At 34.9% G+C, this 24,308-nt stretch overlaps 1 protein-coding gene across 1 annotated transcript; it reads left to right on the top strand.

The window, feature by feature from the left end:
* Positions 1-10,277: 10,277 nt before the first annotated feature.
* On the top strand, positions 10,278-23,966 carry HELRODRAFT_192110 (hypothetical protein; the record flags this gene model as incomplete). The annotated part of the gene is made up of 23 exons (XM_009020530.1): positions 10,278-10,512; positions 10,672-10,868; positions 11,026-11,121; positions 11,379-11,545; positions 12,229-12,351; positions 14,322-14,430; positions 15,844-15,957; positions 16,398-16,534; positions 17,410-17,545; positions 17,800-18,048; positions 18,203-18,306; positions 18,939-19,083; positions 19,683-19,793; positions 20,345-20,545; positions 20,836-20,976; positions 21,238-21,367; positions 21,557-21,636; positions 21,936-22,106; positions 22,269-22,376; positions 22,490-22,567; positions 22,964-23,083; positions 23,352-23,504; positions 23,670-23,966. 23 exons carry the CDS (start codon positions 10,278-10,280, stop codon positions 23,964-23,966), a joined length of 3,402 nt encoding a protein of 1,133 aa, XP_009018778.1.
* Between the last annotated feature and the right edge of the window lie 342 nt (positions 23,967-24,308).

Genomic DNA, 24,308 nt, shown 5'->3' with positions numbered 1-24,308 from the left:
ATGTATTAAAACAGTCGGTTAAAAAAAAAGAAACTACTACAAATAATCCGACAAGGGCAGTTAAAGTTTTTTGGTCACATCAAACGGTAGAAAGGAATGGAAAATCTAACAATTACTGGAAAGATTACAGAGAAAAGAGATTGCGGTCAACAACGAACAACATTTGTGAAGTCTTTGTCTCACTTGTTGAATATCACTACATTTCAACACTTAAAAAGTGTTAAAGATCGGGTTTTGTGGAGGTCGATGGTCGCCAATGTCCTGAAAGGATAAGGCACAAGAAAGAGCGAATTACGATACTGCTCAAAACGGCGGGCCATGGATTCCCGGCATTCCATAAATTCGCCACTGTGTATATAAACTTAACTACTTTTACTGTATTATAATGGTGAAACCAAAATGTTTTTATAATTTTTTGTTTCAACCTGAGACTTATGTGGATTTGTTTAAAACAAAAATGTCAGATGAAATAAAAAAAACCATTGAATATGAATTAACAGTAACCGAAAACCAACTTTTCTGAATATCCATGAAAGAAATTTCAACCGCAGCAGAGAGGAAAACAACGAAGAGCACTCCATATATTTCCATTTTTTGAAAATATTAATTTATTTATCAATTAACACTTAATTAATTAATTAATATTATTATCAATCAGATTATTTGCAAAAATAAAATAAAAACCTTTATATAATAATTATATTTTTAATAAATAACTGAAGATTCAACATAGAAAAATATTTTGTCATCAACTTATAAACTCAACTATCAAACCATGACAATGTGATGACTAGATGTAATAAAATAATTTATCTCTCTTGCCGATAAAAATTTGTCAACAGTTTATTGTCATTTAAAACTAGCTGCACGTGTTAGAACGGTAATTGCAAAGGGTAATAATATTAGCAGTTATAATTTAATGTACACATACGCAATTATTTGTGTTGTTACATCAAGTCATTTAATTTAAAAAAAATTATTTTATTATTTTGAGAAAATTCTGATTAATTATTTTGCACAAAAAAAGATTTCACATAGTTATTTACCAACGTACAAAAATGCATACCAACTATTCATATGTAATAATACTGCAACGTTTAATATTAGAAAATAAAACACACACACACGCACACGCACACACACACACACACGCACACACACACACACACGTACACACACATGTAGTTGTTCATGGATGCTATATGAAACATTTCACATTAAACACTTTTCATTTTACATCATATGAAACATTTCCCATTCATTAGATAGGAGAACACGAGATGCAGTGTATGGCATGCGATGGTGCTCATTGTCTCAATCAAACAAACGTCTCGTTCATCTTATTATTTTTCTAGATTTACGATCGCTTGCATGCTGCACGCGTCAAGTTATCGGCAGACAAACTAGTTTAATTTAAAGAATAATAATAATGTAAAAAAAATGTTATTCATTGAGAATTGTTGTTAATCAATCATTTGTTTTTATTTCAAATTTCATTCCACCATATTTTTTAATTTATTTCAGACGAATTACCTATTATTTGCAGGACTCAGCTGGAAATGAGGACGTGTCGAAAACTTTGAAAGACCACATCGTATTGTGCTGACGTAAATTGTATCTTCTGTGTTTTATATTCTTCAATAATCTAAAACTTTCTAAATAATATTGATATTATTAAAAGCAAACTAATAATTTTGACGTACATTTTTGAAAAGTTGCAAATCGAGAACCATTCTTGTTCTAAGAAATCTGCCGATTCTGTTACTATCACCAGCGTACGCAGTTCTGAACTCGTCAAAGAATTTGATTTCACAGAAAGGATGAAGCTACGGAGCGAACTTTTGAAAAATTTGTAGTTAATTATTTGGATTTGTTGGGATTTATTTATTTATTCTGAAAAAATTGTAATACTGACTGACTGACTGACTGACTGACTGACTGACTGACTGACTGACTGACTGACTGACTGACTGACTGACTGACTGACTGACTGACTGACTGACTGACTGACTGACTGACTGACTGACTGACTGACTGACTGACTGACTGACTGACTGACTGACTGACTGACTGACTGACTGACTGACTGACTGACTGACTGACTGACTGACTGACTGACTGACTGACTGACTGACTGACTGACTGACTGACTGACTGACTGACTGACTGACTGACTGACTGACTGACTGACTGACTGACTGACTGACTGACTGACTGACTGACTGACTGACTGACTGACTGACTGACTGACTGACTGACTGACTGACTGACTGACTGACTGACTGACTGACTGACTGACTGACTGACTGACTGACTGACTGACTGACTGACTGACTGACTGACTGACTGACTGACTGACTGACTGACTGACTGACTTCCACCTCACTCAACCATTTGCATGTAGAAGAGCATTTACCGCCAGGGTCTTGGATGCTTTATCAACTACTGTAATTATGAATATCATATTTGATTTGTAAGTTAATTGACATTTGTTTACTGCAACGAACCATTCCTCTCAACCTGCAGTCTGAACTGTTGATCAGTATTTTTTCAATGGTGAGATATTGTACCCAATTGATGAACGTGAATGAAGACATGTGAAATCATTTAGTGTGATTAGTCAATAATCAATCAACTAACATTCAATCAATCAATTAATTAGTTTATAAAGCGTTATTTTCGCGATGTTCAACAGCGCTCCTTAATGAATTTTGCAAACAGGTGGGTCTTGAGATCCGCTCTGAACTTTGTAAGTGATGGAGGAGTAGTCAGAGAAGGAGATAGAGAGTTTCAAAAAAAGGGCCAGAACAAACTGAGATTGGACAGTTCTCCATCATTAGACTTGTTCATGGAACTGTACATGTGCGACTACCAGAAATTATTGAAGAATCAATCACATGCATAACACACGCACGTATTTGTATTATGTTGAATGCGTTATATTATTTTTCTACAATTTCGATCTATAACACTAAAAAACAAGTTGTAGATATCTTAAATATCATTGATTGTATCTTAAGCAGATGCTGATTTCAAAGTTGAAAACCTTTTTGCTCTATCAGGTCAAATTGCTGAAATATTGTCAAATTTATATATTTAGCTTACTTGATAAAGACCGGGCTGATACACGATCATTTGTTATTAGTCTTATTTATTGTTATGCGTGTGTATTTTTATAACTCCATAAATATATGTATATATACAGATATATATATATATATATAAATATATATATATATATATCATGAAACTTTTTATATATGTGTCTGTGTGTGTATAAGTACCCTTTTGATCACTTGCGTGCACACGTGTGCGTCAACAAAGAAGATAACCACGTGCAAGCAATAGAGCTATAAAGAAATTTCATTAAGCAAACATATGGTCGATACTCATTCACATTTTCACACTTGTGGTCATTATCATTATTATTATTGTTATTATTGATGTGTTTGTAATTATTATTATTATTAACGGGGTTTAAAGTGGCTTAGAAGATTATAGTTTGTGTGAGAACCACTACTTTAAAGAGATCTTAGAGGCGCTAACGATTATTGTGTCATATTGCATAGTACTTTACTAAGGCAATGCAATGAATGGAAAGAAAAAGACATTAGCACGGGTAAGCTTGGACAAAAGAATGGTGTTTCCACCTTTCACAAAATTGAATAACAGACAACGCAGGATCACAAAGGCCCCTAGGCAAACCATTCCAGACAGCAGGACCCATTACGGAAAAATTCCTTCGACCAAGAGCCAAGTTTGTGTCAGGTACAAACAGTAAACTTGAAGTGTCAGAACGCAATGTTTGACTCAGCAGTGGCATTGACAGTTAAATATTTAGGTGCAACTCCCTTAATACATTTGAAAGCCGTTAAAAATAGCTTGAAAATAACTCTTTGATAAACCGTTTACCAGTGAAGAACAAAAAGAATTGGCTTAACCTGGTCGTATTTAAAGCCATCTAAAACCAACTTTGCAGCCCAATTTTGAACCGACTGCAGTTTAGACATATTTACGCCAGACAGGCCGTAATATAGACTATCGCAATAGTCTATTTTTGAGTGGATAAAGGAATGAACAAGATATTGAAGGGTATGCTTGTTTAAAGATACTTGTTTAAAGAATATGATAAATTAATTTATTCATTTTTATTTTACGTTATCCTTATGATGATGATAATCTTGTCCAAGGTGGTCCACTACAAGAATTTTTTCTCTTTTTCCGGGTCTCTCGATCACAAATTTTGTCTGTTTTGTTTGGATCAAATAAATTCAGTGAATTGAATTGAATTGAAAGATCGTTTGATGGGCCTAAGCTTACACATTTGCCCATCCAGAGCATTCTTTCAAAACTGCCCTAGTCTGAACGTTAAAAAACACGTTTCTATAAAAAAACTTCCAGGTTACGTGTTGATGTGCAAAATTCAATGTCAAAATCACCAATTAATTCCCGAGAGACAGGATCTGAGTCTACACCCGGTGCAATAAAAATCATATAGTACATAGTATGTATGTATATTCATAAACATGTATAAAATTGTTTTAATTGTTATGGCAGTAATTTATTATGTCGTTTTAATACTTTTAAGAGCTATTGGATTATTATTTAGTTGGGTGCCAATCCACGCTCTTAAATATTCGCTCTTTTGAAAAAAATTTTGTTTTTAATGTTCAAAAATTTGCTAAATGGGAAAAAGGGGAATGGATGGGAACGGAAGTGAAAACGCAGGATTGAATTTTAAAATGGAAAATGTTAATTTTCTGTCATAAATGGGAATTCTGAAGGGAATCGAGAATGACAAACAAAAATTTCAATTTCCACTCATCTTCTTTCTTTCTCGTGCCTTATCCTTTCAGGACATTGGCGACCATCGACGTCCACAAAACCCGATCTTTAACAGTTTGTAGTATGGTTTGTAGTATGGTTCTATCTAATGACTTTAAATTGCACAAAGTACTGTGTTATTAAATGAAATCTTTTTCAAATATAAAAAATACTAATCACTGAAATAAAAAATAAACTTTGAATAAGAAAATTATGTTAATATACGCCACAACACAATTTGGCTACATTTTTCAATATTTCGCATATTTCGCATAAGCTCATCAGTGGGGTCTTGATATTGAGCTGGTCGGACCTCTATAAAAATATTTGTATCATCGTATAGTATCCAGCCGCGTAAATAATTTACGCAGTTAAATATAAATAAAAATTATTTTCAACTTTATAATAGTTTAGTATTAAATGTAACAATTCATAAAAATGAAATTAATTTTCAAATCAAATGATAATTTTCGAAATTGAACACGACAAGATTTGTCAAAAAAATACGCAGTATAACTTTCAAACTCATACAAATTCGAGAACATCTTTCTCTATAAAGTAACGTTTCGATAGCTAAGAGAAAACTGAAAGCCCTAAGTAAAAGTCATCGCCAACTATAAAGATAATTATTATAAGTTTGGTTTTCAAAAACACCTACGTAATGATAATTGTTTGTATGCCATTGTTTACTAGAGAACGAAAATATTGTATAGCTAAACAGATTTTTAACACAAATATTTCTCACAAACTACGTTCCAACGCAAATGTCTATTGTTTGAAAATGAGTATGGAGAAGACTGTGAGCAAGGTAGGCTCTGATGAGGTGCATTTGAACTTCCGGCATATGATGGACCTGCGCCAGAAAATGATCACCTGCATTCAGCACTACAAGCTCTTGGTCAATCATATTACAGTTTATTAATTATTCATTACTTGGTTATTTGAATTTTTAAATCGAAGCAAATTATTACACACACACACATCACACACACACACACACACACACACACACACACACACATATATATATATATATATATATATATATATATTTGATATATATATATATATATATATATATATATATATATATATATATATATATATATATATATATATATATATATATATAATGTTTCAAATAGTTAAACAAAAGTTGAATGTTTTTTTGATAATTCCTCGCATACACCTAACAAAAAATAATGTTTGCCCCCACGTTTATTTTCCTTACAACTTATATCTGGATTTATGACAATTAGTGGAAGATGATTTAGAAAAACATTTTTGAATTTAGTTTGATAAATTATAATTGTTAGAAATAAATGAAGTTTTCGCTACTCACAGGAAGAAAATGTAGGTAGCTTCCACCTGCCATCAATTCAATTCCTCTTGAACGATCTTCACTTATGGAAGAAACTTAAGAAGGATTACTATTTGTCAAAATAAAATCTTTGCCAGTTACTTTCGTTTACTCAAAAAATTTTACCTTGAGAATAATATATTTTGAAAATTCTTTCACTTAAAAATTTCAATATAAATGTAACAATCATACTTTTTAGATTATTTTTGAATTATTCTTTTATTTTATATATAAGAAATTTCATGTTTTTTGAACTTTTTAAGTTATTATTAAATGTTCAACTTGCAAAGCAAGTCACCGCGTTTTTAAAATAAAGCGTATGGCAGTCGGTGAAAAACAAGCAATAATCAGTTATTGAGTGAAACGCCTATGTAAGGTTTAAAGATATCAGATTTCAATTGTCGGATCACATAACAACCTTGGATATATTTAGGTTGATGGGAAAAGGGGAAAATAATGTCGCATTTGTAACGTTCACTTTGAAGTTCAAGAACTCGACACGATTTTACTTTATTAATCAAAAATAAAACCATTACAATCAGCAAATCTGTTTATTCTTGTAGCTTCAAAGTCTGAATGTTCATCGTGACCCATCCACTGAGCTAAACGTCGCCGGTTGTCTTAAAAGAATCACTTCTAGTCACAATTCGTTCCAGAAACGAATCGTTTTTGTTTCGCAAAAGGAAAGAAAACGACACTTCGAGACGAAGATATTTTGCTTATATTTTGCTGATCCAGCTTTTTAATCTTGCCGATTTGCTTCAGGTGGTCACAAATTGTGGTGTTAACGTAAAGTTCCTTTGCAAGTTCCTGTGTGGTTTTGTATGGATCTGCATCAATACTTGCCCTCAATTCGTCGTTATCAACCTTATATAGTCTCCTTTGACCCTCTTCATCTTCTAGGCCAAAATCACCAGAATGGAACTTGTTAAAACACCTTTGTGCGGTTCTTTTAGAAGTACCTGCATGTCCCTAAGCTTGGATAACATTTTGAGTTGCCTCTGAGGCAGTTTGAACTTATGAAGGAAAGTCATGCAAAATTCCCGCTTAAAGCACCGCGCTACTTATTTCAATGCGTTTACGTAGATAAATAAAATGTTATAAAACATTCAGTGGTAGCCAAAAATAATTTCCTAAAAATAACTCCAAGAAGTTGAACCTAGTAAAAAGCGACATCATTTTAACCACTTATTAATAATCAATGATAAACAAATTTAGTGATTTTGAGATTAAGCATGAATGACAGAAAATACGTTATAGTGCTTTTTAATTTCAACAGCAAAGTATTTTAACAAACTTTGCCAACTTAAGATCTATCCTAAACCTATAGCAAAATGACCTAAAAAGTTCAGAGATATGCAAAAACATTCATATAAATAGAGCAAAAAGACAGACCCAGCAGAGATTTTTTTCTCAGCAAAGATTAATCAATTAGGGCCGCCAAGATACCCATTGTGGACTGGTGGACTGGGAGAAGAAATTTTGGTCCTGTGACCTTCAGCTATCAATGAACCTAACTGTCCGTCCAACATTTTCATGATCACTAAACCTCACGAATGACTGTAAATTGCTCAAAGTACTGTTATAAAATTTGACTCATTATAAAATTTGATTTTATTTTATTATACTTTAATCTGTCTCATTTTAATTTTCAATTCATTCTATAATAACACATAATTTAAAACTCTGAAGATGGCGCCCACGCCGAAACGGCGCTGTTGGCTTTAATGTGACTTTGTACATAACAAATCTGACACTGGTTGTAAATAAATAAAATAAATATGATTTGCAACAACTTTGTCTTGTCTAAAAGGCTAATTAACGCAAAATGAGAAATATCTTGAATGAAATATTTATTTATATATATATAACATATATATTTACATCATGTATGCATGGATATATATAGCTTAATTTTTTCAAACTTTTTAAATTAGATATTTTTTATTAGTTACAAAAAGAACAAAATCTTTGTAAATACTGTAGGAACTAAAGTTTTTTAAGCAGCATTTTAGAACCTACTTTGTAAAAGCATTCTTGTAAAACATGCCTACTGCAGATGAAACTATTTTTTTTACTACAAACATGTGTAAATGATTTTTTATATTCCCTTGCCACTGTATTGTTTGACTGTCATTTTTTGGTAGTCTGTTCGGTTTTATTATTAAAAAAGCTCAACTATTTTAAGTTAAAATTTTATTATTATTATACATACCTACATACCATGTAAAGTTACGCCGATATCTTTATAAGATCGATGACATTGGGATATTGAGCACATGGGCATGAATAAATTTAATATATATATATATAAAATAATTAAGTAAATAAAAAAAATTATTTAAATGTTATGTTATAAAAAACAAAAACTTCGTGTAGACAATTAAATATAGAAAAGTAAAACAATGAAATGTCAACTACGACCAAGAAATGTTTACGCTCCAAATTATATTCTTTTTATTCCATAGAACTAAAACAATTATTAGCCAGGAAATAATTCTTATGCCATATCTACTATATCCATGCTTGTATGCGTGTTTTCTGGGACATCAGATTTTGCTTTAGTTAAATTCAGCAAATAGGTACATCTCTGTTACATGGCACTTGTAGGCGCTAAATTTGTATTATTTATTTTTTAGTTCGTGACAAACTTAAAACAATTTTGTTGTTTATTAATATTTCTGATTTTAAATAGAGCAGGTTAGTTTAAAATTTTAAAAAACTTATTGGATCATATATATTTTTTCAATTTTAAGCTACCGGCATATCATAGATTTGGCAGATTTTATATAAAAATGGCGGTGTTGATTGTTGTTGTTTTGCTGACTGAGAAACTTGTTTATTTGGAAATCACAAATGTAATCCAGCAGATTTGCATAATTCATTAAACTTTGATTGCCACAAAACTTGATTTCTGTTTGTGCTTAACTAACCTTAACGAAAATTGCAACTTTCGAAAGTTATTGGTATTGAGTTGGTAATTGATTTTTTTAATTAATTTTATTTCAATTTAATTTATTATTAGTAGTAGTAGCAGTAATGCTGTTCTGGAGGTTATCCAGAGAGCATGCTGATTTGTTGATTGATTGTTGTTCATTCAACAATCAATGCCTGCTTTAAATTTGTTCATTGGTTGTGCCTCAACAAGTTCATATGGTAATGAGTTCCATTATTTGCAACTAGATTGAATAAGTAATTCTCTCTGCCTCTATGTCTTGTTATGTTAACTCATTAAAAATTAATTTATTTAATTTAATTTTGAATTTATATACAATGCATATATACACATTCTTATATTGATATTTATATAAATATAAAAGCTTTTAGATTTTTTTAAATTATTCAGTCCTAGAGTCTTCAGTGATTCTAAAACTTTTGATTTTTTCTTAGTTTTGTCTAGGTTAGTCTAGATGTCCTGGTTATGACATTAAACTGACCCTCACTGCCTTGTGAGTGATGTTGGATCATCAAAGGCTAGGCCCACCGCTTATAACTGTGGTTGCGTAAGGAAGGGCATCCTGCGTAAAAATTAGCCAAATAAATTACTTATGATGGAATGGCGTCGAGGGGTATTTCGGTTTCATCATAGGTAGCCAAACGGCAACCCCGATCTCGGGGAAAATGTCGTCTAAACGTGTGTTGTTGTTGTTTGTCTAGGTTAGTCTAGGCCTAGACTTGATCTTTGATTCTGGCATGGCATACCTATCTTGTTTCAGATTAATAATAGTGTGGCTGAAAGTTTTTTCTCTCATCTATATAGAATAAAAACTAACCTTGCCTTGATCATATTCTTCTCTAGTTACATCATTCATTAGATTAGTGGTTGACATTAGTTTTTACTAGGATTAATTATTATTATTGTAACTCACTCTACTTATGGTCTTCTTGATTCTACACTATCCCTTAATTAACTAAAGCTTTTGACTCTGCTGCTTGTGTAGTTGCTCGTCCTCTCCATATCTTGCTCATTTACACTCTGGCTATCTATAAAGTATAGAACATCCAATGAATTCAACATAAATATTCATTCGCTAAATCCTTTGAACTTTGTAATTTCTAACTGTATTTATTTTTACAGTTCTGAAATAATTAAATGGGAGACAGTTCTCGAATCATTCCAGTGAAGGTGGCTGTGAGATGCAGGCCCCTCATTCAAAAGGAGGAGAATGAAGGGTGCCAGGGGTGTCTGCAGTTCGTTCCCGCCGAACCTCAATTGATTGTTGGTAAGGACAAAGCATTCACATTCGACTACGTCTTCAACCCATCCACGAGCCAACAAACCGTCTACTCTGTTGCTGTCTCTCCACTTGTGAAGGGATTATTCAAGGGTCTGCCTTCGTGGTTTCTTTTTTAATCATCTTACACTTTAATGCTTGTAATGCTTTACATTTGAAATTAGGTTAAATTCATTTCATTTATTTGGATAAGAAACTTACAATTGAAATGTGCAATGGAGACGTATCACGAGGAGGTCTGCTAACAAACAGGTTACAATGCCACTGTCCTGGCCTATGGACAGACAGGCAGTGGAAAGACCTTCTCAATGGGTGGTGGCTATGGAGTGTGCATGGAGACAAATGAGGATGCGGTTGGGATCATTCCAAGGGTTATCCGGGATCTCTTTGAAGGCATTAGCAAGATGCAGGATAAGTTTGAGTTCATTATCAAAGTGTCTTATCTTGAGGTCAGTTCACTTTTTTTATTACTATCAACCTCTCAATTATTCCTTACGTGAGATGATGTTCTATTAGTAAATGATGATGTTTTAAAGAGTGCATCGTCTGAAAAAAAAGTTAAATTTAAAAAAAAATAATTTGGCTGGATTACAAATTTTGAAACAGCTTTACAAGGAAGATTTATTGGATCTGTTTGTACCAGTGCAGAAGAGGGAGAAGGACCAGGTGGTCATCAGGGATGATGTGTCTGGGGGCATAAAGGTTACTTTTTCGCTCTCGTGATATGATTATTATTATTATTTGTTCTTGTCAGTTATTTATTCATCTTCCACTGTTAAATGTCTTGCAAAACTTTTAAAATAAAAGTTAATTTGATTGATTAGAAATAGTTTTGAAACAAATAAGGTCTTGTAAGTTTCATAATTTAAAAAAAATTTAAACTGAATTACAAAAATTACAAAATTACTGAACTTTAACAAAGTGTTGTTACTGAAAGAAAAGTGAATGTACACATGCAGTTGACGGGCATGAGCGAGATTGAAGTACACACATATGAGGAGACGATGAGGGCTCTGGAGGAGGGCTCACAGGGCAGGACCATAGGGGCCACTGCAATGAACAACCAATCAAGTCGATCACACGCCATCTTCACGATCCATTTGGATAGGAAGAGCAAACTAGATAGGTTGGTCATCTTTTCACATTATTCATCCATATAAACTGTTTTAAGAATGTTCGCTACATTCTTACTGCTCAGTTAACTACATTAGTTGAATTTATCAACATTTTACTTCTTAATCTTGCTTGATAATAATAATAAAGAAAAAAGATATTTGGAATGTAGAAATGAATTTAAGTAAATTTGAACAGCCACGACTACTGTAAAGCAAAGTTTCATCTAGTGGACCTGGCGGGTTCGGAGAGGATCAAGAAGACGCATGCAGAAGGGGAGCGCCTCAAAGAAGGCATGGATTCTTTTTAATTATTCCATAATAATAGTTGTCATTCATTCCAAGATTTCTTCTTTTTTGGTTGTTGGTGTCAGGTTTGAGTTAAGTCCAAAATGAAATGAGTTTGGAAATTATTTCTGTGTTGCAAATTTATCTTTCTTTTTTTTTTAATTTTTATAAAGTCACTCACCATCAGACCACTGCATCATATTTAACCATTTGCCCGATTGCTATTCTGCATACTATGACGTAATGACCCGAGATGACATTTTCATTCATAATCACTTAATAAATTAAAAAAAGGTTTAATTTTGTTATTCATTGATTCACAAACATCTTCTTCATACCTGTTATTGCACTTCAAAAGAAAATTTGATGCGTCATATTTATGAAAACTATTCGGTCCACTGTCCTCCAGGCATAAACATCAACAAGGGGCTGCTGGCACTTGGGAATGTGATCAGCGCACTGGGAGAGGAGTCATCGGTCAGGAAGGGCCACATCCCATACAGAGACAGCAAGTTGACCAGGCTCCTCCAAGGTGGGTCCTTCTGTCAATCTCTATGCATGGTGCTATTTAATTTTCGGAGGTGTCAACAGCACACTTGTGGATCAGTCTGAATCCACTTATTATACAATTGCATGTGATTGGTTGGGATCTTTATGCATTTGAACCCAGTTCTTGCAACGGCAGGACCTGAGACACCATTGCACTGTCCTTCTTATGCTGTGTGTGTGTGTGCAGTGTTTGACTATTGTTGTGTTTCAGTGTGTGTCTTGTAGACATCTATGTTATATCATTATATTTGAACGCATTTGTTTAAAACTAACTAGTGGCAATTATTTTAATTGTGATGATGTTGATGATGATGATTTTGATTCTATCGATGATGGTGATGATGAGGATTTCAATTGCAAATAGATTCTTTGGGTGGAAACAGTCATACGTTGATGGTGGCGTGCGTCAGCCCCGCAGACTCCAATATTGAAGAAACTATCAGTACCCTGAGGTGCGTTGTTTTGTTCGTGTGCTGGTAGTAGGTAGTATCAGCACATGTTGCAATGTGTTGCTATACTGGTAGTGTTATGTTGTGTTGTGACTTGATGTGTTGTATGTAATGATGTTATAACCTTATAAATGTGCTGTGCTGTATGCTGTTATGCTATGTTGTGTGCTATCAATATCATCTTGAACATTAATGTTTCAATTTTAATTATTAACTTTCTTTAAGTAATTTGTGGTACTTGGTGAAAAACCTCAAAACCATCCCACTAACAACTAACGCCCGTTTTGCTAGCATAGTTACGTCTGTCAGTTTAATAACAAGTAACATCCCCTTGCCAAACAAAAACAGAAAAATCAAATTAAAAATATATCAGATGGAATTAGCGAAAACTGTCAACAAGGGATTTATGAAATTTTTACATTAGTGAAATTTTTATATTGTCTAAAATTTTATTAAAAACCAAAACCTGGAACATTTCTGTTTGAGTGGTCGAGCTCAATGGGTCTCTCTGTAAATTTTATTACTGTCATGGTACATTCTTATAACTTTTAAAATTTGAGTAAATTTTGTGTTGTTTGTATGTACTGAGAACATGCTGTGATGCAGTATGTTGGGATGTGGTACCTAGTGCTTTTCTTTCTGGCTGACTGCTGTGTATGTTTTGTAGCATGTTTAAAGGACAGGCTGCGGTGTTACTTCCGATTGTGTTATACATTTGTAGTCTAAAATGTTGTTTTTTTTTTCTTTATTCACACATGGATGTTGCATGCTACTGACACTGATTGTCTGTTAATGAAAGTAATGGGTGGAATTGTGTACTGTCGATGGATTGATGCAATGCTTGTTTTGAATTGCAGGTACGCCGACCGAGCGAGGAAAATAAAGAACAAGCCAATCATTAATCAAGATCCGCAGGCTGCTGAAATCATGCGTCTACGAGCACTTGTTAGTTTATTGGTGGGCTGGTGTTTGGTTAGTCGGTCGGATTGTTGGCTGGTATCCTAACCATAGGTGTTTTCATAGACCTGTCCAAGGCATTTGATGTTATTAATCATGAGATATTAATAAAGAAATTATACTCCTATGGAATAAGAGGAATAGCACATACATGGTTCATAAGCTATCTGCAAAACAGAAATCAGTATGTGTCAATAAAAATTAAATCTTCAAATAAATTAAATATAACTTCAGGAGTCCCGCAAGGATCAATCTTAGGCCCACTTCTATTTATAATTTTTATGAATGATTTTCATCTGGCTACTGACACTCATCATCTTCTGTATGCAGATGATACTAACATTTTCTTCCCAACTAGCAATCCATCAAACGATGTAGAGATAATTAATAAAAGTTTAGATGATGTTTCAAATTGGTTCATCAATAATAAACTAATTGTAAATTTTTCTAAATGCAACTACATTCTGTTCGGTCCAAAAATATTGACTAACACAATACCTAATTTAGATATAAAAATGAATAACCATAGCATCCCACATACATCCAGCACAAAATTTCTCAGAGTGATAATCAAGGGCAACCTCTCGTGGGATATGCATATAGACTCGTTATCGAAAAAAATTAATAAAACCATAGGCGTAATTAATAAAATTAAAGTAAGATTGAATAAACCAATAATTATAGATTTGTATTATTTATTAATCTATCCACATCTAATATACTGCAACATCATCTGGGGAAGCAGCCCTGAAGTTCACTTGAAGCAAATTACCAGATGCCAAAATCGTTTCATCAAAATTCTGTTAAATCTACATCCATATAGTCATGTCAGCTGTTATTATCCTGAACTGAAAATTGTAAACATAAAAAATTTGTATAATTATCATGTTTCTATCTTTGTGTTCAAGTTCTTACATTATCAATTACCAACATCTTTTAATGACTTCTTCGAATTCGGAAATGCTGTGCAGTCAAAGTTCACTCGACATTCTCCTCTGCTCTATACACCACCTGCAGGAATAACACTGCTTGGTGAAAGTTTAAAACATACCGGTCCCGGAATCTGGGAGAAACTTCCTGTTGATATAAAGACTAAAAATTCCTTGCATTTGTTTAAAAACAAAATAAAGAAATCTTTATTGAAAAAAAGTACAATTTTTATTTAATTAGAATCATGTAAATTGTGCATTATGTTAATTTTGTCATGAATTATAAATTTACTTAAAAATCGTGTTAGAATGAACAATTTGTGAACGGTGGCCTGCGACAAAAGAATTTTGTTTTCTTTTAGCTTTGGTCTTCTAATCATTGCCTAATTATTATTAATTTGGATTGATTGAATAAAATTTGATTTGATTTGATATTGTATGACTGGCTGGTTGTTGTGTTGGTTAGTTGTGTTTGACCTGTTAATTCAATACGAATTGATGATAGAAATTCACTGCCCAGTTAATCTTCCCATCTTCTGTCCATTGAATTGATTGCTCCACGTCTTGCCTGAAGTTTAGATGCGCTGCTTTTTTATAATTCACTCACTTATCATTAGTTAACATGTGAAAAAATTCAAATCCCAACGTTTATTTACTTCTAGTGTAACAGTGATGGTGGATTGCTGATGATGAAGTTGATGATGCTACTTTCAAGTGTATCAATGGGTGTTTGTATGTACATACATTGCATACACTTGACTACATAAATCTACGTATATACATACACATATTTATATAAATATACATTTTTACAATATTCTATAAATTCTACCGAATGTTTGGCGTTAATATGTTTGTAGTTCGTTTACTACAAACATATTAACGCCAAACATTTGGTAGAATTTATAGAATATTGTAAAAATTATGGTCTATTATCAACATAAATATACATATATACATACATATGTTTCTATAAATAAACATAAGCATACACATGTTTACATAAATATGCATATACATGCGTATGCTCACATAATGAATACGTATACACATGCTTATACAAATATACATACATACATACATACACGAGCGAAGATCACTCAATAGATGTACTCACTGAATATGTAATGGAACAACCAGGTTCAAGAGTTGCAGTCGAATGGTGTGGCAGCCAACAAGCGGATATCCATCGGTGGTGTCGAGATGGAGACCGAGCAGTACAGGACTATCATTGAGAAGAATCGAAAACTTGAGGTGGTGGTGGTGGTGAACAGTGTGATCACGTGCGATGGTGGTGGGTGTTGTGATGCTGCTGGTAGTTATGGTGAAGGTTGTGGTGGGGATTGGGATGATGATTTTTCGTGGTGACGATAATGATGGTTATTATTGTTGAAACCTCTTAAGCAAGCGCAAAAGAGAGAGAGAGAATAACCTTTAACCTTTATTACAATGAAATAAATATAGGTAGTGAAAAGTAAAAAATTTTTATGATATGCTTTGTGTTAATGATAATGATGTTGTCTTGCAGATGATGCTAATTGGTTGGGTCTGACTAATCTTTTTGTTTATTTTGTGCCTAGTGAAAATGATGCACAATTTTTCGACAATGTTAACTTTCGCGGTGACTTTCATACAAGAGCCAACCTCCTTCAATCAGCAATCACTTCAATCAGTTTGTTCATCGTTCACTACAGGACGAGAACCGACACCTGGTGAACGAGTTGCAGATCGTGATAACTCAGAACACAGAGATGATGGACAAGGTGGTGCGCACTGAGGTGGCTCGCGACAAAATGAAGGAGCAGCTGGATGACCTCAAAGAACAGGCCCTGTATGTAAATGTGGTTTGTCAGTGATGCGTCGTCTTGCTGTATGCACCAAGATTGTTGTTGCGTTGTGATGCTCAAGTGTTACTGTTTAGTTGTTGTTATTGTTTGGATGTTGTTGTTTGGATGTTGTTGTTGTTGTTATTTGTATGTCGTCAAAAGGTTGTTGTTGTTGTTGCACCAAGTTGTAGCCAACTTGCAACCTCTGCAAGATTTTCACTAAGGTCTTATTGTACTGAGATGAGTAGGGTTGTTGGTGCAGCAGTAGAAGAGGTGTGGGCAGATCATCTGGTGAAGATGGCAAAAAGGGAGATGTTGTTGATGTTGATGTTTAATTTTGATTTATATGTATCCATTGATGAGGTAGCTATGGTCAGACTGAAGTTGTGCGAGTGTTCGTCTAACAGATTTTCGTAGCGTTTGTTCAGACTGATTTATTGTAGGTATGAGAAGAGGGCATTCATTGTGTAAAACTGCTACCTGATATGAATGAATGGAGTCTCTAGTTGCTATTGTGTGTAGTTGTAGAAATTGTTATGGATGGATTACTGATGTCTGAATGTGTTGTGATTTACTGGATGATGAATGAAGTGTTTCTTTCATTTTGGGACGACAGTAGGCCTGCATTGTGATTTGCTGACACTGGCTGTCCTGTTGTTACATGTGCGTGTTATTTTTGTTGCATCTGTTGTCTAAATGAAGATGTTATACTTATAAAAATGATGACAGATATTTCTCTTAGGAGGTCATTTTGAGGTCACCTTAGTAATGATTAAACAGAAACATCGAACAGTTTTAGCATGGTGCTGCTTCATTTGCTGTTCTGGTGTTCATTTTCTTGTTTAGTTGTTTGTTTTTGAATTGTTGTTTGGTTTAACAGGAAGGAGATGGAATGCTTGAAGGAGTGCCAGCTGAAGGAAGACACGAGTATGCAAACCTCGGCTCTCTCTCCAGAAGTCATCGACCAGCAACTCAGCATCATGATCAAGTTCAAGGACAAGTTGTGCCAGATCGAGGTTCTTTCATACGTTCAGTTCATTAGTTGTTAATTTGTTAACTTTTTTCTGAGGTTCTCTTTTTATGGAGACATTTTGGTGGATTTGTTCATTTTCATGCTGCTTTCTTTTATTAATTGTTCAGTTGAACGATCTCGTGATTGAGCAATTTGCTAAAGTTTCTGCTTAAGTATATTTTTGGTTAGAAATTATCGTCGTTCTTTTCGTTTTGTTACATTTGCGTCCATTAATGATGAGATGAACTGTGGTGGCAGACAGGAGATGTTGACGAGCGGAACAACATGAACGACGACGAGGACAACACGAAGCTGGACGACCTGGCCTCCCCGGGTGAAGCTGACGGTCAGCAGGCAGACGAGTTGAAGAGCAGGCACGTTCTCAGGCAGGCACAGCTGAACAGGGAGCTGCAGAACCTCAACAACATGCTGCATCGCAAGCAGGAGCTTGCCACGCAAATGCAGTCCAACGAGAAGCAGATGCAAGAAATGAAGGAACAGTACGAGGTTCGCTTGGATTTATCTGTTGGTCAGCTGCTTGTCGGTTGAAAAGTTTTGCATGATTTGTTGCTTTCATGTTTGTTAGTATGTGCCGCACGTACATGTTCAATTGCATAGCAGTGTTGATGATAATGTGATGATGAAAATATTTTCTGTCCAGCAACAAATGAAGGAGATGGAGACTGAAGTTGAAAAGTTGCAGAAGGAGAAAGAAGAAGCCGTTGTCATGATGCATTCATTGAAATCCAATGCGGCCAACAGCAAGTTCGTTTCACTTCAATTTCTTATCACATTCATCTTGCTTTATCCAAAAAAGTTAGCTATATTCAAATAATTGATGCTAGCCGACAACTTATTTCCTTAGCTCAATGCGTTGCACTAGTCACTTTTCAGCAAGCGAGTGAGGTTACCAGAGTACTCAATAGGTATGGCGTCCCCTGTTCTCCAAAGCGTTTCTGTTTTCGTCAGTCATAGAATTAAGATGTTTAGATGAATAATTTTTTTATTATATGAAAGCAATCACCCAGATCAGGCATGCCTCAGAGATCTCTTTACTAAACGAAATTACTTCCAGTAGAAATGATGTGGTGCACTAAATTTTGAGGCCTTGTTCTATAAAATGTGGCCATCAGTTGTGGTTTGATGGGAGGGTTGTATTGGAGAAATGTTTAATCTCTGAATGTAAAAAAGTTTTGTAACAACTGTATGTAAGCGTGATCTTGTCAAATAGCATCACAGAACAAATTTTAATGGCATTTTACAACGACGTATACCAGATCAGCAGCATACAAATTATGCAAATTATGTCCTGTCTTGAATGTCATACATCGCCACCCAACAGCAAACAACCATCAAGCAATTTATGAACTCCCTCTTCATTTTACTTCAACTTTTAGGTTAGCCGAACAGAGAAGGAAGAGAGTGCAAGAGTTGGAGAGCCAGATCCAGGAGCTGAAGAGGAAGATGTCTGAGCAGATGCGGATGCTCAAGATGAAAGAACAAAATGAAAAACAAGTCGAAAAACTGAACCAAGAGATAATTGTTAGTTTTTTTATGTTAGACGGGATTACGTAAACAATTTTGCAACATTTTGGCTTTCTTATTTTTCACAAATTTGATCACATTCTAGTAACTGACTTATTCAATAAGTCTGCTGTTCTTTTGTAAGATGACTTACATCTTTCTCATCTGTCCAGTAATGTAGCGTAGGAAAGTGAATCTGTGATTAACTCTTGAGCAACCGTTATTCATCTTAATATTTTGTTTTAAAAATGTAACATTAGTTTTTCCACTAATATGCGCATGCATTGTTTCCTAGATGAATGCCACGTGAGATGGTAGTTCTCTAGATCAAATGCGTAAACTGTTTTCTCGGAACATCGCTGCTTTATGTCATTGCCGCTCCTCAATTAGCTTATTTACTTAGTTTAATTAAATTCATCTTGCATTTTTGTCGAGATGTAATTCGCCAGACGAGAGATTATTGAATTTATGAAATGATTGCTCTTTAAACATCCTACCTAAATTAAACATTCCTACATTAAACGTCCTACCTCGGGGTAACTGGGTCTCTGGACGCTAAACGTTGATTGATTGATTGATTGATTGGTTGGTTGGTTGATTGATTGCTCTTTAAACAGTCCATGAAGCAGCAACGCGTGAAGCTGATGAATCAGCTGAAAGATGATGCCGAGCAGTTCAGGAAGATGAAAGCCGAGATGACAAAGGAGGTCTTACAACTTAAGTCCCAGGTGAGCTCTTTATTCCTCGTGTCGGTGCCTACTTCTTACAGTTATCACTTGCATGGGTTCAGTTGTTAAGTGTAAAGGATGTATAATATAATGTGCAGTGTTGGGGTCAGATATTTTTCATCTGACACCAACCAACCCAAGTTGAATGGTGCAAGCACATTACATGATGTTTTTTTTTGATTTTGTAATGTGCACCATCAGTTACTCAAATGCAGTGGACATGAACACTGTTTCTTGCACTTCTTGCTAGAATGCTAACAATTTCGAACCCATTCATTCCATCCTGTGATGGATGATGCATTATAGTGTCGCTCTTGTCTTTCAATGTTAGCAGTGATCATAAAAATTAACAAAAGTTAATTTTTAAACAAAATTGAGCAAGTTTCTTGATTGATTTTGTTGTTCAATTGAAAAAGATGTTTTATTGTGTGTGCTGTGATAAATGTTGCTTGAAATGCTATCATCCTCATTCATCCATCCGCATTCATTCATCCGCATTCATCCATCCGCATTCATCCACACTACGTTCTCATCATTTACGTGGTGAACAGGATCGCAAACGTCAAGCGGAGATGGCCAAGCTGGAACGTCAGCATGTGAACCAGCAGGTCGTGCTGAAGAGGAAGGCCGAGGAAGCAGCTGCAGCCAACAACAGACTGAAGGAGGTCCTCATGAGACAGAAGATGGTCATGGATGACCGCAACAAAAAACAAGAAGCTGCTGATCTCTCTGGCGCTGGTGCTAGAATTAAGGTTGGTTTGATGGTCTGCCGGTGGATTGATTGGTCAGTTGGTGGGCTGGTTAGGTAGAAAGAATGTTGGATAATCATTCAATTGACAGCTGTTACTTAATTATGTTCTCGGTTTATGTTCACATTCGTTATTTAAAAGCGAAAAGTTTACAATTTGCTTCTTCAAATGATTTCAACAAATTCTTTGATTATGAGGATATTATTTTGTTGATTGTTAATTTTTTGCCTGTTTCATGCCGTACATTTATTCCAATTCATTTAAAAAAGAAGCTGTTGTTTCAAACATTTCAGAAGCTGATTGGAGATGAGATGGACTTGATGGTGTCGGTGGAGGAGGCGAGGATCCATCTGAATCAGCAGATGTCCTCGAGGAAGGAGATGAACGAACAGGCAACATGTATCAGGAACAAGCTGAACATTCACGAAAACCAGGTCTTGTTTTGTCTGGCTAGAGTTGATCAATTGGTCGATCGATCGTTTGCTTGTTTGTTTTTCTGGCTTGTTTGGTTTCTCAGCTAATGTTTAGCTTTTACATGCTGAGTCATTTATTCTCTTAGTAATATATTTAGGTCATGTTCCCTCAATGTATTTGGTTTATTAACTCATCGGTTATTTTATATTTTTCTAATGCTATGGAAAGAGTTTTTCAAAATCATTTAAGCATGAATTGTTCTCAACTGGTTGACTGAGCAGGTGTCAGAATGCATGTCAGATGAGGAGAAGTCCTCGCTAGCGTTGCAGTTGAAGGAGCTCGAACAGCAGATTGAACTGTGCACTGTACAAATAGCCGACCTACAGCAGAAGCTCATTGATGCTGATCAAGGTAGGTGGTTTGTTGTAGATGAGGGATTTATTGCATGGCTGGACTGTCCGTACACTGTACTGTGAGAGTGCGTGCAGATGGGAGCAGTTTATAGATAGTTATTTTAGCTCCATCTTAACCAATTGAGTTCCTAATGCGTGCAAATTTTCTACTTAACAAATTATCTTCTTGATTATTATTTACTCACAGATGAAAAGTGCAAATCTCGCTGGGACAATATTCATACAATAGTGGAGTCAAAAATTGCCATCAAGTTCCTACTCAACATGGTCTCTAGTTGTTGTTTGTTGTTGCTGTTGCCGTTGTTGTTTGTTGCTTGTCGTTTTGTTGCTATTGTTTGTTGTCTTTGTTTCTGCTGTAGTGTTATTTAGTTTTCTGTAACTGTTGTTTTTTTTATGAATTTAATTTGATAAATTGGATTTGACTTTTTTTAATCCATTTTATTCACAAAAAAGTGAAAGAATCAGCCTAGCAATAAATGCTTATCTAGGGTTGACTTTCAATATAGGGTATATTTAAATTAATCATTCAGTTTGAATCTCACTAAATCGGTCGTTTTGCTTCGCAGGCAGTCAGTTTAAAAGTTGAGGGCAACAAGAAAAATGGTGAGATGGAGGATCTGAAAGCGATGTGCAAAGAGTTGACCCAAATGAATGAAAAGATGCAGGAAGGCACATTCAGGTTTAAGCTGAAGTACGAGCAAGACATGTGCGACCTCAGGAAGGAAAATGAAAGCAAGGTTAGTCTGCCTGGCTCTCTTGGTGGCTGGTTTTTAATTTCGTCTGCTTTTGTTTGAGGCGTCATAGGAAAACTCAAAACATATTTTATATTGCTTGTTGAATTTTTTTCGTATTTGTTTCTTTACAATAAACTTTCTTGCCATCTCTAATCACCAAAACAGGTCTTGTACCTACTCTCTCAGATGAAAAACAATAAAAATTTTGGATCCAGGAGTGAGGTGAAGGAATCTGAACGAATTGAGGAACTCAAGAAGAGGATCGAATTTCAAGTTGGTCGTGTGCTGATGATTTGATTATCTGAATGTTGTCTAATAAATGATGTGCTCTGTGGTGTTTTTCATACTCTGGATCATGTCGAGTTGTCTATATTAATGTCCTACAGGAGAAGGAGATAGAAAAATTTCGGGCTATGGAGGAAGAGCTCAACAACAAAACCGAAGTAATCAACAATCTCCGAAGAGTAAGTTGTTGCTTTAAATTTTTTTGCTGTGGTCGTTGTAGTGGTAAATGCGGCCGCTCTTGTGGTTGATGCTGTTGTGGTTGTGGGTAATAAGTCAATCCATCATATCTGGATCACCTATGGTGTCTTGTTATACAAATGTTGCAAGGAGTATAGAATTTTTGGAGATAATTTCATTTGATGCCTCCTATCTTTTAGCTAATGTGTTACATTAATTGATAACAAAAATTTTGTTTTTCTTTTTTGAAATGAGTTTTGAGAAATTCCAAATGCTGATGACAAAATGTCAAATGATGGAGTGATGATGACGATGTAATGATGATGAAATGACAACTATACTCGATGGTTGCCCTTGAAAAACAACTACAAACGTTTTAAATTCTACTGACTGGCCAGGAAATGACGAAGAAGCAGTACAACTTGACGATGATGAGAGGGGAAGGAACATTGCTGCCCACCAACATTGAAGCTGACATTAAGACTGAGTTCTTCAATCCTCCAACGCTCACTGACAGAGTTAGTTTTTTTAAGTGGTCTATCAATAATTTTATTTTTTAGCATTCATTCGTCTCGTTTTAAATACTTTGTATTGGGTTGTTGCCTGTTTTTATTCTGCTCATATTTGCTGTTTGCAATTTTTTAAATTTAATTTCAACCTTATTGCTTGTTCGAACTATTAACTAATAACTTGCATTTACAATGTGGGTCCTAAACGTTCTGGAGGCGACCAGGCACAGAGCCCTCTAGGAATTTCTAAATTTTTTTTTTATTTTCCTTCATAAAGATTCGAAAGAGGCCGACAAAAAGAAGAAGCAACTCCAGCGAGGAGGAAGATAATGAGGTGACATCTGATGAGTTTGAGGACGAGGATGACGTCACGAAGGACCCTTCCTATCGGTCCGGCCTCACGCCTGCCCCTGCAAGACAAAGAAGCAGGGTCAGTAAACATTCCCGTTCTTTCCAATGCTTGATATTACGTGATTGCTGGCTGACTGGTAATGACCCAGTAATCAACATTCACCAAACTATTAAATACCATTTACAGTAATTTAATTTGTAGCATCATTGAATCAGGTGTTGATTTCATTTTAACTTTCAACAGCAAGCCAGCAAAGCTCCTCAAGCCGTTGATTCATCGTCATCTTCGTCGTCACTATTCAATCGAACATTCATCACCAGTGACAATGGCGTCGCTCCCACCGCGCTGCCTCCGAAGAAAAAGGTCGGCGAAAGAAGAAAAAAGACAGGTAGCAGCAAAAATGAGAACAACAAGCCACTTGACTCCACTGGCGGTTCAAACCCTCCGATAGATTTATCTGAAGTTGGTGTCAACAGTTTCGGTAAGAAGAGGAAACTGCAACCTTTAAAGTCTGCTACATACTTCACTGATCAAATTTAAGCATCGCTGTTGTTGTAAATACAATCGCACGTGACTTGTACAAAGCTTCCAAATTAAATTCACCACCGAATTGTTTTTCTATTATTTTCTTCAGTAATTGAAATTTTCCATAGTTTATAAAATCTCCATATTAGTTTCTTCACCGTCATCCACACTTCATAAATGTAAATTCGATTTACTTTAGACTAGCTGGCTATTTAAATTTTTCATTGATTTTATCTTACAATTGTTTCTCCTTTTTTTATATCTACTCGGAGTTTGAATGCATGTGATGTGCTAATTACATATGCCTTAGTTTATTTGTTCAGGTTTACGTGCGTGTCTGTTCACATATCGAATAAA

This window comes from Helobdella robusta, assembly GCF_000326865.2.
Source record: "Helobdella robusta unplaced genomic scaffold HELROscaffold_28, whole genome shotgun sequence".
Classification (NCBI taxonomy): Eukaryota; Metazoa; Annelida; class Clitellata; order Rhynchobdellida; family Glossiphoniidae; genus Helobdella; species Helobdella robusta.
The sequence above is the reverse complement of the archived record's forward strand: the minus strand, read 5'-3'. Positions and strand labels throughout refer to the sequence as shown.